The sequence below is a fragment of the Oncorhynchus mykiss genome, chromosome 5 (assembly GCF_057628025.1).
Source record: "Oncorhynchus mykiss isolate SJ-2025 chromosome 5, ASM5762802v1, whole genome shotgun sequence".
Classification (NCBI taxonomy): Eukaryota; Metazoa; Chordata; class Actinopteri; order Salmoniformes; family Salmonidae; genus Oncorhynchus; species Oncorhynchus mykiss.
The window spans coordinates 15495625-15513672 of NC_143026.1; the positions used below are offsets into that span (position 1 = coordinate 15495625).

An 18048-nucleotide genomic window follows, 5' to 3' on the forward strand; every position below is an offset into this window, starting at 1 on the left:
GTACTAAAGCATCTGCCAACTCCTGGACAGTCTGTGGTGCAATGTGGCGTTGGTGGATGGTGTGAGACATGATGTCCCAGATGTGCTCAATTGGATTCAGGTCTGGGGAACGGGCGGGCCAGTCCATAGCATCAATGCCTTCCTCTTGCAGGAACTGCTGACACACTCCAGCCACATGAGGTCTAGCATTGTCTTGCATTCGGAGGAACCCAGGGCCAACCGCACCAGCATATGGTCTCACAAGGGGTCTGAGGATCTCATCTCGGTACTTAATGGCAGTCAGGCTACCTCTGGCGAGCACATGGAGGGCTGTGCGGCCCCCCAAAGAAATGCCACCCCCACCTGTGGACGTCGGGCCCTCATACCACCCTCATGGAGTCTGTTTCTGACCGTTTGAGCAGACGCATGCACATTTGTGGCCTGCTGGAGGTCATTTTGCAGGGCACTGGCAGTGCTCCTCCTGCTCCTCCTTGTACAAAGGCGGAGGTAGCGGTCCTGCTGCTGGGTTGTTGCCCTCCTACGGCCTCCTCCACTTCTCCTGATGTACTGGCCTGTCTCCTGGTAGCCCCTCAATGCTCTGGACACTACGCTGACAGACACAGCAAACCTCCTTGCCACAGCTCGCATTGATGTGCCATCCTGGATGAGCTGCACTACCTGAGCCACTTGTGTGGGTTGTAGACTCTGTCTCATGCTACCGCTAGAGTGAAAGCACCACCAGCATTCAAAAGTGACCAAAACATCAGCCAGGAAGCATAGGAACTGAGAAGTGGTCTGTGGTCACCACCTGCAGAACCACTCCTTTATTGGGGGTGTCCTGCTAATTGCCTATCATTTCTACCTGTTATCTATTTCATTTGCACAACAGCATGTGAAATGTATTGTCAATCATTGTTGCTTCCTAAGTGGACAGTTTGATTTCACAGAAGTGTGATTGACTTGGAGTTACATTGTGTTGTTTAAGTGTTCCCTTTATTTTTTTGAGCAGTGTATATACACTTCTGTGTATTGATTTTAAGAAAGGCATTGACGTTTATGGTTAGGTACATGTTGGAGCAACGACAGTCCTTTTTCACGAATGCGCACCGCATCGATTATAACACTAGTAATATCATCAACCATGTGTTGATGATATTAGTGATTAGTGATTATGATTGATTTAAGGTTTTTTATAAGATAAGTTTAATGCTAGCTAGCAACTTACCTTGGCTTCTTACTGCATTCACGTAACAGGTGGGCTCCTCGTGAGGCAGGTGGTTAGAGCATTGGACTAGTTAACTGTAAGGTTGCAAGACTGAATCCCCGAGCTGACAAGGTAAAAATATGTTGTTCTGCCCCTGAACAAGGCAGTTAACTCACCGTACCTAGGCCGTCATTGAAAATAAGAATATTTTCTTAACTGACTTGCCTAGTTAAATAAAGGTGTAAAAAAAAACAAATCTGCCAAATCGGCGTCCAAAAATACCAATTTCCGATTGTTATGAAAACTTGAAATCGGCCCCAATTAATCGGCCATTTTGATTAATCGGTCGACCTCTTGACGATTCTACACACACACACACACACCTTGTTGACGGGTTTCTCTTGGCTCTTGACCACAGGTTCGACCTGCAACTGCTTGCCCTTCTTTGATGGCGTCCTCTTGATCTTGGGAGAGTGGAACTTGTCCATCAGCTTCATGGTGAAGGAGGAGAGGTGGGAGCGCTGCGAGTCTGAGGAGGAGAGGAAGAGAGAGATAAGACGTCAGTCAGAGGAGAAAGAATGGCAGAGAGGGGAAATAGAAGTAGCCTGGTAGATATGTAGGACTTTAGCACCACAGTGAATGTCAGAGAAGTAGGCTAAAGCAAAAACCATGGAAAAACCCAGCAAAAAATGAAAGGAAACGATTTGAAACAGACAGAAATGGGGAGAAACGCTAACATTTCTAATGCTTTACCCTAATGAACACAGCCCAGGCTAAAATAGAACAACCATAAGAGTCTGAGGGAGATCAATAAGAGACAGTGCCAATCAAATGATCACAACCCTGACAAAATGGCATTGCGGTAGCAGTGTTTCTGTCAGTGCAGAAGGTCCTAGCGGTTGTACTAGCATTGGCCCAGCAGGCAGTGTAGGCCTATCTGTCTGTGTTCAGCTGAGGGTGCAACAGAGATGCTATCAGGTCTTATCACATTCTCATTTCCACTGTCTGTCCACAGACTTCCCTCGGCTGATAACATTGCGGTCGGTCGGTCGGTCGGTCGCACACACCATTAAGAACTCTTTTTATTTTTTTTATATATATTGACTTTCAACGCACACACACACACACACACACACACACACACACACACACACACACACACACACACCATCTGTAGTTTAACCTCTTGAAACTAGGGGGCACTATTTTCACCCACGGGGTGAGATCTTGCGTGGAGCCCCAGATCGAGGGAGATTATCAGTGGTCTTGTATGTCTTCCATTTCCTAATAATTGCTCCCACAGTTGATTTCTTCAAACCAAGCTGCTTACCTATTGCAGATTCAGTCTTCCCAGCCTGGTGCAGGTCTACAATTTTGTTTCTGTTGTCCTTTGACAGCTCTTTGGTCTTGGCCATAGTGGAGTTTGGAGTGTGACTGTTTGAGGTTGTGGACAGGTGTCTTATACTGATAACAAGTTCAAACAGGTGCCATTAATACAGGTAACGAGTGGAGGACAGAGGAGCCTCTTAAAGAAGTTGTTACAGGTCTGTGAGAGCCAGAAATCTTGCTTGTTTGTAGGTGACCAAATACTTATTTTCCACCATAATTTACAAATAAATTCATTAAAAATCCTACAATGTGATTTTCTGGATGTTTTTTTTCTAATTTTGTCTGTCATAGTTGAAGTGTACCTATGATGAAAATTACAGGCCTCATCTTTTTAAGTGGGAGAACTTGCACAATTGGTGGCTGACTAAATACTTTTTTGCCCCACTGTATATAATACAATTGGCCCTTTATCTGTGGAATAAAGACAGATACAAATATTTCTGTGAAAGGCTAACATCGGCCGATAATATCAGTCAACCGATTTATCAGTCGGGCTCGAATGTTCAATGGAAGTGTATGTGTAGAATTGGAGGTTGCTAGGCTAAATGACAGCAGTAAGTCACAGAGGTCTCAGTGCCGGCTGTTAAGTAATGGGAAGAGTACAAAGCAGCCCTCACAAACACACAGAGCGAGAGAGAGCGAGCGAGAGCAATATACTGAAAGAAGGGAAGGAGAGCAAGTGAAAAAACAGAGAGAAAGAGCAACACAGAGAAGAGAGATGGAGAGAGAACATCAGCTAAAAGCAGTAGAGAGGATTGGGTGGTGATTAAATGAGAGTGAATCATCCGCTTAAAGTGGGACTCCCTTCATTTCCTCAAAGCACATATTAGCAGAAATGATGCATGGTGAATGACTAAGAGAGTTACTGATCACTTCCTGGTGAGTGTTCTCTTCTTCGGGGAGCTACAGACTCTCTCGCTCTGTGTGTGTGTGTGTGTGTGTGTGTGTGTGTGTGTGTGTGTGTGTGTGTGTGTGAGTGACTGTATAAAAACACAAGTGATTTAGAAACATGCATAATTAAAAGCCCACAATAAGTAGCATTAATAGCAGCTTCACTAAGTGACTGACATAACGAGACTACACACATAAACACACTCTTATTTCTGACTATTGAGATGATAAATCAGCTGTTGCAGTCGTACTCCCGGATCTGAAATGTTGCAGGCCGAGGGAGGGAAGTCTGTCAGCTGAAAATTAACCCAGCTAGATGTAGTGTGGTTACGAGAGCAGCATCTGCCATCACCAGAACTTCATAAACATACTACTCTTCTTAGAAATGGATAGAACTGGAATGCTACCATCATGGGTGTACCACATAATTCATAGACCTGACATGTAGTATAGATATTCATGGCTAAATGAATTATAATTCAGGATACTAGGGTTGTCACGATAACAGTATTGCGATACTCCGAGGTATCATGGCAAAGAAACAAAACATGACGCGTACTGAATTTCCTGAGGAAAACAGTCCTAAAGCTGGTAACAAGCAGCCTGATGTTGTCACCCAGAATCCCATGTTTCTTTTTCCAAGCTAAAGCACACTATATGTCACATACAGTGAGTTTTTAAAGGACCAAAGAGTTTAGTCTGCTTTGTGTTTTCCTTTTTGCCAAGGAAAATCAGGTATCGCGATACGGGTATCATGATACCCTACAAGATATATGAAATATATTACTGAAATTGTTCCGCCAGGTCACACGTCACAGAGGCTGCTATTGCAGTTAGACTCAAGCTGTTCTAGTCACAGATGAAGACCTCACTGAGTAACAGATGTGAAGTTTAAAATAAGAAACCTACAGAGAAATGGAACGGAATGCAAGACTTCTCAAGGCACGTGTGAGACCCCCAAAAAAGTTGAATGCTGAGTGAATGATTTATGCAATTGCCATTGTTTTGATGTCTATACATGTGTTGCCTCATATTGGGGTAGGCTTGGCAGGGATCATGGAGGACTGGGTCCTGTCCAGTGATTGGTGGGGTTTTTCCTGTTGGGCTTCCGTTTCGAGCCACGGTCCAGAACAATGAGCCACAGGAAGGAGCACTGGGGCAGCCAGGAAGTCAGATTGTGTTAAAGGGTGTGGCGTCAGTACACACCCCTTTGGGACTCCAGGGACCGAGCACTCTCCATCCACTCCCATATAGTAGAGAAGGATTAATTATCAATTATTCCGGAGCTAGTCAGCTGAAGAGTTCCATCAGCCACTCCTGGGCTATAATCACCTATCCGGACCCGTTTTACTGCCGACGCAGAGCCCCACCAGGCCTTCACGACTGGACTACCAACATTATCTGCCCGAGGGTGTTATCCAACTGGCCCCTCCGTCGCGACGTTACCTGAACGCCCATCTGCGGCCCGCTAATCGTCAGCTGTCTTATCGGCTGCTATCTGAATAGGTCTATCGGACAGTTTTCTTGGGTCACTATAACTACATGTACAGTGCCTTGCGAAAGTATTCGGCCCCCTTGAACTTTGCGACCTTTTGCCACATTTCAGGCTTCAAACATAAAGATATAAAACTGTATTTTTTTGTGAAGAATCAACAACAAGTGGGACACAATCATGAAGTGGAACGACATTTATTGGATATTTCAAACTTTTTTAACAAATCAAAAACTGAAAAATTGGGCGTGCAAAATTATTCAGCCCCCTTAAGTTAATACTTTGTAGCGCCACCTTTTGCTGCGATTACAGCTGTAAGTCGCTTGGGGTATGTCTCTATCAGTTTTGCACATCGAGAGACTGAATTTTTTTTCCCATTCCTCCTTGCAAAACAGCTCGAGCTCAGTGAGGTTGGATGGAGAGCATTTGTGAACAGCAGTTCAGTTCTTTCCACAGATTCTCGATTGGATTCAGGTCTGGACTTTGACTTGGCCATTCTAACACCTGGATATGTTTATTTTTGAACCATTCCATTGTAGATTTTGCTTTATGTTTTGGATCATTGTCTTGTTGGAAGACAAATCTCCGTCCCAGTCTCAGGTCTTTTGCAGACTCCATCAGGTTTTCTTCCAGAATGGTCCTGTATTTGGCTCCATCCATCTTCCCATCAATTTTAACCATCTTCCCTGTCCCTGCTGAAGAAAAGCAGGCCCAAACCATGATGCTGCCACCACCATGTTTGACAGTGGGGATGGTGTGTTCAGGGTGATGAGCTGTGTTGCTTTTACGCCAAACATAACGTTTTGCATTGTTGCCAAAAAGTTCAATTTTGGTTTCATCTGACCAGAGCACCTTCTTCCACATGTTTGGTGTGTCTCCCAGGTGGCTTGTGGCAAACTTTAAACAACACTTTTTATGCATATCTATAAGAAATGGCTTTCTTCTTGCCACTTCCATAAAGGCCAGATTTGTGCAATATACGACTGATTGTTGTCCTATGGACAGAGTCTCCCACCTCAGCTGTAGATCTCTGCAGTTCATCCAGAGTGATCATGGGCCTCTTGGCTGCATCTCTGATCAGTCTTCTCCTTGTATGAGCTGAAAGTTTAGAGGGAGGCCAGGTCTTGGTAGATTTGCAGTGGTCTGATACTCCTTCCATTTCAATATTATCGCTTGCACAGTGCTCCTTGGGATGTTTAAAGCTTGGGAAATCTTTTTGTTTCCAAATCCGGCTTTAAACTTCTTCACAACAGTATCTCGGACCTGCCTGGTGTGTTCCTTGTTCTTCATGATGCTCTCTGCGCTTTTGACAGACCTCTGAGACTATCACAGTGCAGGTGCATTTATACGGAGACTTGATTACACACAGGTGGATTGTATTTATCATCATTAGTCATTTAGGTCAACATTGGATCATTCAGAGATCCTCACTGAACTTCTGGAGAGAGTTTGCTGCACTGAAAGTAAAGGGGCTGAATAATTTTCCACGCCCAATTTTTCAGTTTTTGATTTGTTAAAAAAGTTTGAAATATCCAATAAATGTTGTTCCACTTCATGATTGTGTCCCACTTGTTGTTGATTCTTCACAAAAAATACAGTTTTATATATTTATGTTTGAAGCCTGAAATGTGGCAAAAGGTTGCAAAGTTCAAGGGGGCCGAATACTTTCGCAAGGCACTGTATATCTATTTTGTCAATTGGGTTGGTCCCCTCTACCACACGGAACCCCACTAATCTACCGACGGAAACGCACGAGGTGGCTAAAAACAGACCTCCATCCTCTGCCAGCTTGCTACCGATGGCCCGGCTAGCCGTCTGAATCGCCGTGACCCCAACCAACTTCACTACTCACTGGACCCTTATGATCACTCGGCTAAGCATGCCTCTCAATGTCAATATGCTTTGTCCATTGCTGTTCTGGTTAGTGTTTATTTCACTGTAGAGCCTCTAGCCCTGCTCATTATACCTTATCCAACCTTTCAGTTCGACCACCCACACATGCGATGACATTACCTGGTTTCAATGATGTTTCTAGAGACAATATCTCTCTCATCATCACTCAATGCCTAGGTTTACCTCCACTGTATTCACATCCTACCATTCCTTTGTCTGTATATTATACCTTGAAGCTATTTTATTGCCCCCCAGAAACCTCCTTTTACTGTCCGTTCCGGACGTCCTAGAAAACCAATTCTCATAGCTTTTAGCCGTACCCTTACCCTACTCCTCCTCTGTTCCTCTGGTGATGTAGTGGTGAATCGAGGCCCTGCCGTGCCTAGCTCCACTCCTATTCCCCAGGCGCTCTCTAATGATGACTTCTGTAACCGTAATAGCTTTGATTTCATGCATGTTAACATTAGAAGCCTCCTTCCTAAAATGTTTTAATAAAGCTTTAGCACACTCTGCCAACCCGGATGTCCTAGCCATGTCTGAATCCTGGCTTAGGAAGACCACCAAAAACTCTGAAATTTCCATCCCTAACTACAACATTTTGACAAGATAGAACAGCCAAAGGGGGCGGTGTTGCAATCTACTGCAGAAATAGCCTGCAGAGTTCTGTCCTACTATCCAGGTCTGTAGCCAAACAATTTGAATTTCTACTTTTAAAAACCCACCTCTCTAAAAACAAGTATTTCACCGTTGCCGCCTGTTATAGACCACCCTCTGCCCCCAGCTGTGTTCTGGACACCATATGTGAACTGATTGCCCCCCATCTATCTTCAGAGCTGGTGCTGCTAGGTGACCTAAACTGGAACATGCTTAACAGCCCAGCCATCCTACAATCTAAGCTTGATACCTTCAATCTCACACAAATTATCAATGAACCTACCAGGTACCAACCCAAAGCCGCAAACACGGGCACCCTCATAGATATCATCCTAACCAACTTGCCCTCTAAATACACCTCTGCTGTTTCAACCAAGATCTCAGCGATCACTGCCTCATTGCCTGCATCCGTAATGGGTCAGCGGTCAAGCGACCTACACTCAGCACTGTCAAATGCTCCCTGAAACACTTCAGCGAGCAGGCCTTTCTAATCGACCTGGCGCGGGTATCCTGGAAGGATATTGACCTCATCCCGTCAGTGGAGGATGTCTGGTTATTTAAAAAAAATGCCTTCCTCACCATCTTAAATAAGCATGCCCCATTCAAGACATTTAGAACCAGGAACAGATATCGCCCTTGCTTCTCTCCAGACCTGACTGCCCTTAACCAACACAAAAACCTCCTATGGCGTTCTGCATTAGCATCGAACGGCCCCGTGATATGCAACTTTTCAGGGAAGTTAGAAACCAATATACACAGGCAGTTAGAAAAGCCATGGCTAGCTTTTTCAAGCAGAAATTTGCTTCCGGCAACACAAACACAAAAAAGTTCTGGGACACCGTAAAGTCCATGGAGAATAAGAACACCTCCTCCCAGCTGCCCACTACACTGAGGATAGGAAACTGTCACCACGATACATCCACTATAATTGAGAATTTCAATAAGCATTTTTCTACAGCTGGCCATGCTTTCCACCTGGCTACCCCTACCCCGGTCAACAGCACTGTGTACCCCCCACAGCAACTCACTCAAGCCTTCCCCATTTCTCCTTCTCCCAAATCCAGTCAGCTGATGTTCTGAAAGAGCTGAAAAATCTGGACCCCTAAAAATCAGCCGGGATAGACAATTTTAGAAAGAAAGGGTCCAGATTATCTGCCGGAAGTGTTGCAACCCCTATTACTAGCCTGTTCAACCTCTCTTTCGTGTCGTCTGAGATTCCCAAAGATTGGAAAGGTGCTGCGGTCATCCCCCTCTTCAAAGGGGGACACACTCTTGACCCAAACTGCTACAGACCTATATCTATCCTACCCTGCCTTTCCAAGGTCTTCGAAAGCCAAGTCAAGAAACAGATTACCGAACATTTCGAATCCCACCGCACCTTCTCCGCTATGCAATCTAGTTTCAGAGCTGGTCATGGGTGCACCGCAGCCACGCTTAAGGCCCTAAACGATATCTTAACCGCCATCGATAAACATTACTGTGCAGCCGTATTCATTGACCTGGCCAAGGCTTTCGACTCTGTCAATCACCACATCCTCATCGGCAGACTCGATAGCCTTGGTTTCTCAAATTATTGCCTCGCCTGGTTCACCAACTACTTCTCTGATAGAGTTCAGTGTGTCAAATCAGAGGGCCTGTTGTCCGGACCTCTAGCAGTCTCTATGGGGGTGCCACAGGGTTCAATTATTTTGCCGACTCTCTTCTCTGTATACATCAATGATGTCGCTCTTGCTGCTGGTGAGTCTCTGATCCACCTCTACGCAGACGACACCATTCTGCATACTTCTGGCCCTTCTTTGGACACTGTGTTAACAACCCTCCAGATGAGCTTCAATGCCTTACAACTCCAGGTACCAACCCAAAGCCTTAAACACGGGGACCCTCATAGATATCATCCTATTTCTATCCTTCCGTGGCCTCCAACTGCTCTTAAATACAAGTAAAACCAAATGCATGCTCTTCAACCGATCGCTGCCTGCACCTGCCCGCCCGTCCAGCATCACTACTCTGGACAGTTCTGACTTAGAATATGTGGACAACTACAAATACCTAGGTGTCTGGTTAGACTGTAAACTCTCCTTCCAGACTCACATCAAACATCTCCAATCCAAAGTTAAATCTAGAATTGGCTTCCTATTTCGCAACAAAGCATCCTTCACCCATGCTGCCAAACATACCCTCGTAAAACTGACCATCCTACCGATCCTCGACTTCGGTACTGTCATTTACAAAATAGCCTCCAATACCCTACTCATTAAAATGGATGCAGTCTATCACAGTGCAATCCGTTTTGTCACCAAAGCCCCATATACTACCCACCACTGCGACCTGTACGCTCTCGTTGGCTGGCCCTCACTTCATTCTCGTCGCCAAACCCACTGGCTCCAGGTCATCTACAAGACCCTGCTAGGTAAAGTCCCCCCTTATCTCAGCTCGCTGGTCACCATAGCAGCACCCACCTGTAGCACGTGCTCCAGCAGGTATATCTCTCTGGTCACCCCCAAAACCAATTCTTCCCTTAGCCGCCACTCCTCCCAGTTCTCTGTTGCCAATGACTGGAACAAACTACAAACATCTCTGAAACTGGAAACACTTATCTTCCTCACTAGCTTTAAGCACCAGCTGTCAGAGCAGCTCACAGATTACTGCACCTGTACATAGCCCATCTATAATTTAGCCCAAACAACTACCTCTTCCCCTACTGTATTTATTTACTTAGCTCCTTTGCACCCCATTATTTATATTTCTACTTCGCACATTCTTCCACTGCAAATCTACCATTCCAGTGTTTTACTTGCTATATTGTATTTACTTCGCCACAATGGCCTTTTTTTTTGCCTTTACCTCCCTTATCTCACCTCATTTGCTCACATCGTATATAGACTTATTTTTCTACTGTATGTTTGTTTTACTCCATGTGTAACTCTGTGTTGTTGTATGTGTCAAACTGCTTTGCTTTATCTTGGCCAGGTCGCAATTGTAAATGAGAACTTGTTCTCAACTTGCCTACCTGTGGAATAGACACCGGCTGGAATGAGGATTTAACCAATCAGCATCCAGGATTAGAACTACCCATTGTATAATATTATAATGGACAAGTGTGTTACGGTGTTTTGATGTCACTCTATGGCTGTGATGTCCCCTTACAATCTATTTCTGACAAACCTGAAATGCTTCGGCTCTAACCTCAAGTTTCAAAGATGACAACTATAAGGCCTGCAGATGTCTACAAGAGGAGATGCCCAAGTCTGATAGGGGAGCACGCCTATCATGTGACTATCAGGGGGAAATCCGGCTCTGTCAATTACAGTGCCTTCAGAAAGTATTCAAACCCCTTGACTTTTTCCACTTTTATTTTATTACCCCTTTTTATTTTTCTCCACGATTTCGTGATATCCAATTGGTAGTTACAGTCTTGTCCCATCACTGCAACTCTCGTATGGACTGTGTTCCTCGGCGTACACATCGCGGACAAACTGAAATGGTCCACCCACACAGATAGCGTGGTGAAGAAGGCGCAGCAGCGCCTCTTCAACCTCAGGAAAACAAAAAAAAAAAAAAAACTTTTACAGATGCACAATCGAGAGCATCCTGTCGGGTTGTATCGCCGCCTGGTACGGCAACTGCTCCGCCCACAACCGTAAGGCTCTCCAGAGGGTAGTGATGTCTGTACAACGCATCGCCGGGGGCAAATTACCTGCCCTCCAGGACACCTACACCACCCGATGTCACAGGAAGGCCAAAAAGATCATCAAGGACAACAACCACCCGAGTCACTGCCTGTTCACCCCGCTATCATTCAGAAGGCGAGGTCAGTACAGGTGCATCAAAGCTAGGACCGAGAGACTGAAAAACAGCTTCTATCTGAAGGCCATCAGACTGTTAAACAGCCAGTGATGAAAGAAATAAAAGATTAAATAAATCATTCTACTATTATTCTGACATTTCACATTCTTAAAATAAAGTGATGATCCTAACTGACCTAAGACCGGGAATTTTTATGAGGATTAAATGTCAGGAATTGTGAAAAACTGAGTTTAAATGTGTTTGGCTAAGGTGTATGCAAACTTCAGACTTCAACTGCATATGCAGGTAGGCCACCAGACAGACACTCAAAACTGTGCACTAGGCCTATTAAAAAAATGTATCTTGCAATGGAATGCTGTATCTTTACATTTTTGGGCTTGCAATGTCTTGCAACTTCAGTAAAACAAAGCTTATCATCAATGAATAGGCTAGAATATTCAACACGCAACAGAGTGAAGAGCAAGAGCAGCCGAATCAGCACAAGGAAGAGAAGAGGGGGGCAGACAAACAATATCTTAGTACTCTGTATCTCGCAATGTCTTGTCTTGATGCCTCACAAGTTCACCAAAGTAGCCTAAAGTTCACACAACTTTCCCCAGGCCTTTATAGCCTATTGTCTAGCTAGGATATTACATGAAAAATAATGTTTTGTGATAAGTGCACTGAGAATTAAACTTTGTGGCAGTAAAAAACATTGTTTCCGGTTAAGGATTTTTCCTAACATTAAGGATCCCGACTTCCTTTAAAAAGTTTGATTGTCTAAACTTTCACACCCCTACTCTAAAACAGGAAATTAAAAGCTCTTGAATATTATATTATTTGACATCAGGAAACCACCGCCACAGAACTTTATAAGGTTAATAAAATAAGTAACTTAAGCTACATGTTGTAGAAACACTGAATGAGCCATAGCCCACTAATTACATTCCAATACACTGCGTTAGGACTCCAATGATCCCATTTAATCAAAGGTCTTCCTTGGAAGAGTGGAACCATGAGACGTGTGCTTTAGGGTAATACAGGCCTATTATATTATCATCAAGACAGTCTTAAGAAACATGCTTAAACACCTATTCAGACTCAGAGGAGCTATTCTGTGTAAAATGTAGGACAGCAGCACTTTGACAGTAAGGAAAATGCTGGGATAAGGGCTTGTGTGTACATTGTGTGGGGCACACATAAACATTGACCTTAGACATGCCTCAATGCCTCCTCTGTTCAACTAAGTATGGAGACAACAAAAGTTGCGATCGCTCTCTCTCTCTGCCTTGGGGAGTGTCATTTCTCACTAACGGCGTGTTGATTATATGGTTGAATGGTGCAAGGCACAAGCTGTATTAACATACTACTACACCAAGAGGGCCCGGAGGTGAGGAAGAAAACAAATACACAAAACACATGAAATCTATGCATCTCTCCACACACACACACACACACACAAAGAGAATAGCCTGGTGTTACAAATGAAAGACCTGCGTGTGTCCTGTATAGCCTATTCAGCATATTCAACCAGCCCAGCAACTAACATCAAGCCTCCTGGGCCTATAACCAATCCATATGCAACTGACTGGAAAAACACTAGGTCAGATTATCTGGCAACGATTTATATTCCATAGCAGGGATGAAACTAAAGTTCCAAAGGACTTTACCCTTTTCGACATGCTCCCAATTAAGTTAAATTAATTGGATTGAATGCTCCCAAGCATTGTGTGTGTACTCCTATATAGAATCCATGTAAAATGTACTTTTGAAGACAGATCCTTTTGAGGGTCTTTGTGTTCTCTTGAATGTTCATCCTTCTATTGATATGGATCAGATCTGGGTTGAGGTCTTATCATGGACAGTAGGGGTGGGGGGGGTATTAGTTTATGGGAACACTTGGCACGCCACCAGCTCAGTATGGGTGTCCATGGGGACAGCACGGTGCCTGGGTGCTGGGCCATTCAATTGTCCTGTACACACACACACACACACACACACACACACACACACACACACACATCTAGGCTATTCATGAGGCTATTCATCCTGACTCAACAAAAAGACTCAAATACAAGAAAGAATGAACCAACTGGACTGCAGTCAAATGGCTCACAAGCCTTTGCAGAGAGCTTTTACTATTGAGGCTGTGACCCAAATGCTAGCATAAACAACAAGCACACTCTCTCAGACAGACAGACCATACATTACATACATGTAGGCCTAAACTCCTTCACGCCATGATGTCCACAGAACCAAGGATAGGATTATGGTTATTATAGAATTTCTGTCACATGACCTCCAGTCAGTAGGCCCTGTCACGTGGTCACGTTTTCTACTGTTCTAGCTGGATGTGCGTGTGTGTGTGGGGTCTGGTTGTGTGTCATTCCAGCCTGGGTACCCCTCCTGCTCCGTCCCCCCTGACGTCAGCCAGGTCACTGCCACTATTTCCTGCCCCTCCCCCCGCCGGCTCCCTCCCATCCTCTCTACCCGGCTTCACAGCCATGAGCTGCCTGGGTATACAACATGCTGACTAACCTAGGATCGCCAGGCTCACAATGCACACATACACAGAAATTAGATGCATGACACGCACACACTTCAAGTGTACTGTAGTTTGGTGCGTGTATTTTGGCCGCCGGCCATGCTTTGTGTTTCAGCAGAATGTTGCAAGGGGGGGGGGGGGGGGGGAGAGAGAGAGAGAGAGAGAGAGAGAGAGGCTTGCAGCAGGTCACCTGAGAAAAGCAGACTAACTAAAGCATCATAAACAAATAGAAATTAGGGCTGGGACAAGTATCGCGATACTCGTATCGTGGCAAGATTTAACTTCTTTAGGAAAACAGCCCTAATGTTGGAAACAAACATCATTATCTTGTCATGCAGAGATACATATATTTATTTTCCCAGCTACAGCGCACAATATTTTACATCTAGCAGGTTTTTAAAGCTACACCATGCAGAAGTCCTCTTTGCATTCACATTGCTATGTTTATAAAGGAACCAAGATGTTTTTCCAACATTCACTCAAGCAGGCTGGGTTTTAACAAAGTGCAGGACAAGTCTTTACATCAGAATGTGTTATCGGACAGCTAGATATACCTACTTACATTTTGGAAGCTAATAGATTACATTCAGTTAAAATATGAGACATAAATTGTAATTTGTTTGGTAACAGAATAAATAGCAATAGAATAACTGCAGAATAAATGAAAATTGTACACCCACGGTAGGCTACTGCTCCTTTAAGAGCTAGAATATATGTTTATACCCTATGGTTGTTTATACAACCTTATGCTGTGATTCTCACCAAATATAGCCTTCTCACACTATTCAAACCCCACAATCATAAGCAGTTTATGAAGCTCTTAGCCTATAGATCACATATACAGTACCAGTCAAAAGTGTGGACACACCTACTCATTCAAGGGTTTATTGCAATATACAATGTAGAAAATGTAAAAAGAAAGAAAAACCATTGAATAAGTAGGTGGGTCCAAACTTGTGACTGGTACTGTATATAGATCACATATATTGCAAACAAATAATCTGAACTAAAAACGTCTGTGCGTCCTTGAAAATCGTTAATCAATACCCAATTTTTTTCCCCTTCTTCTCTTTTGTGTCACCAATGTGAGTGTTTATGGCAGGGGAAATGGTGTTGCAGTAGTCCAGTGTGAGGTACAGGAATAATGAACCTGGAGAGCTTTGAGTTTACATTGTCCTAAAAAAGTGAACCAGAACGTCAGCTACAAACTGACAGAAATGTCCGTACGTCAGCTACAAACTGATAGAAATGTCCGTACGTCAGCTACAAACTGATAGAAATGTCCGTACGTCAGCTACAGATAGAAATGTCCGTACGTCAGCTACAGATAGAAATGTCCATACGTCAGCTACAAACTGATAGAAATGTCCGTACGTCAGCTACAGATAGAAATGTCCGTACGTCAGCTACAAACTGATAGAAATGTCCGTACATCAGCTACAAACTGACAGAAATGTCCATACGTGTCAGCTACAGATAGAAATGTCCGTACGTCAGCTACAAACTGACATAAATGTCCGTACGTCAGCTACAGATAGAAATGTCCGTACGTCAGCTACAAACTGATAGAAATGTCCGTACGTCAGCTACAGATAGAAATGTCCGTATGTCAGCTACAAACTGATAGAAATGTCCGTACGTCAGCTACAGATAGAAATGTCCGTACGTCAGCTACAAACTGATAGAAATGTCCGTACGTCAGCTACAGATAGAAATGTCCGTACGTCAGCTACAAACTGATAGAAATGTCCGTACGTCAGCTACAAACTGATAGAAATGTCCGTACGTCAGCTACAAACTGATAGAAATGTCCGTACGTCAGCTACAAACTGATAGAAATGTCCGTACGTCAGCTACAGATAGAAATGTCCGTACGTCAGCTACAAACTGACAGAAATGTCCGTACGTCAGCTACAGATAGAAATGTCCGTACGTCAGCTACAGATAGAAATGTCCGTACGTCAGCTACAAACTGACAGAAATGTCCATACGTCAGCTACAGATAGAAATGTCCATACGTCAGCTACAGATAGAAATGTCCGTACGTCAGCTACAAACTGACAGAAATGTCCATACGTCAGCTACAGATAGAAATGTCCATACGTCAGCTACAGATAGAAATGTCCGTACGTCAGCTACAGATAGAAATGTCCATACGTCAGCTACAAACGGATAGAAATGTCCGTACGTCAGCTACAGATAGAAATGTCCGTACGTCAGCTACAAACTGATAGAAATGTCCGTACGTCAGCTACAAACTGATAGAAATGTCCGTACGTCAGCTGCAAACTGATAGAAATGTCCGTACGTCAGCTACAGATAGAAATGTCCATACGTCAGCTACAGATAGAAATGTCCATACGTCAGCTACAGATAGAAATGTCCATACGTCAGCTACAGATAGAAATGTCCGTACATCAGCTACAAACTGACAGAAATGTCCGTACGTCAGCTACAGATAGAAATGTCCATACGTCAGCTACAGATAGAAATGTTCGTACGTCAGCTACAGATAGAAATGTTCGTACGTCAGCTACAGATAGAAATGTCCGTACGTCAGCTACAAACTGACAGAAATGTCCATACGTCAGCTACAGATAGAAATGTCCATACGTCAGCTACAGATAGAAATGTCCGTACGTCAGCTACAGATAGAAATGTCCATACGTCAGCTACAAACTGATAGAAATGTCCATACGTCAGCTACAAACTGACAGAAATGTCCGTACGTCAGCTACAAACTGACAGAAATGTCCGTACGTCAGCTACAGATAGAAATGTCCGTACGTCAGCTACAAACTGATAGAAATGTCCATACGTCAGCTACAAACTGATAGAAATGTCCGTACGTCAGCTACAAACTGATAGAAATGTCCGTACGTCAGCTACAAACTGATAGAAATGTCCGTACGTCAGCTACAGATAGAAATGTCCATACGTCAGCTACAGATAGAAATGTCCATACGTCAGCTACAGATAGAAATGTCCATACGTCAGCTACAGATAGAAATGTCCATACGTCAGCTACAGATAGAAATGTCCGTACGTCAGCTACAGATAGAAATGTCCGTACGTCAGCTACAAACTGACAGAAATGTCCGTACGTCAGCTACAGATAGAAATGTCCATACGTCAGCTACAGATAGAAATGTCCATACGTCAGCTACAAACTGATAGAAATGTCCATACATCAGCTACTGATAGAAATGTCCATACGTGTCAGCTACAGATAGAAATGTCCGTACGTCAGCTACAAACTGACAGAAATGTCCATACGTCAGCTACAGATAGAAATGTCCATACGTCAGCTACAGATAGAAATGTCCGTACGTCAGCTACAGATAGAAATGTCCATACGTCAGCTACAAACTGATAGAAATGTCCATACATCAGCTACTGATAGAAATGTCCATACGTGTCAGCTACAGATAGAAATGTCCGTACGTCAGCTACAAACTGACAGAAATGTCCATACGTCAGCTACAGATAGAAATGTCCATACGTCAGCTACAGATAGAAATGTCCATACGTCAGCTACATGGCAGGAAAATGAATGAGAGGTGAAAAATGAGACCTTGTACTTCTTGTCTCTTATTCTGAAATGGTGCCACTTTATTAGCCATCTTTCCTCTTGTTTATGGACTTTAGGGCCTTTTCTGTATTGATATAAATACTGTCAGTAGATCTAACAGTAGCTGAGAGCAGAGATTCATATATCATCTGATCCAGGGAGATAAACACTAGGCCCTATGGTAGTAGTAGCTCTGTATGACGTGAACCACTGTTGTTTGGTGGTGGAGAGAGAGAAAGACAGAGAGGTGGGGGAGGAAGAGAGGGAGACAGAAAGACAGAGAGAAGAGAGAGAGAGGGAGATAGAGAGAGAGCCTCTAAAGCTCTTCAGACAGAGACACTCAAAGCACATACAGCCCCACATCAGCCAAGTACTTCAGCACTACTTAAGTGTGAGCAAGCACTGATGATGATATGAGTAAATGACCTTAAGCACATTGTAGAGAAGAGAGTACTACTAGCCCATCTCTCCGTCACTCCCTATACAATCCTCCTCTGTTCATTCAGCTCACACTGTCAATGCTGAGAGAGATGAGAACTATGGAGAGATAGTGGGCATCAGCTGGGAATCCTTCCACATATGAGATGTTCTGAGTGGGCAGGACTGGCCAGGAGAAATCCCTGCTGTGGTCTAGCCTCCAGACG

At 44.0% G+C, this 18048-nt stretch overlaps 1 protein-coding gene across 20 annotated transcripts in view; it reads right to left on the reverse strand.

The window, feature by feature from the left end:
* The window catches only part of rapgef1b (Rap guanine nucleotide exchange factor (GEF) 1b), a 78075-nt gene that overhangs the window by 42355 nt on the left and 17672 nt on the right, over positions 1-18048 (reverse strand). For all 20 annotated transcript variants that reach the window (XR_016495895.1, XR_016495896.1, XR_016495894.1 and 17 more), the window contains exon 2: positions 1567-1712. Coding sequence is in view for 15 of the 20 variants with exons in the window: in XM_090233897.1 (XP_090090023.1) it covers positions 1567-1712 (146 nt within the window). In the remaining 5 variants the exon portion in view is untranslated. The remainder of the gene's footprint in view (positions 1-1566; positions 1713-18048) is intronic.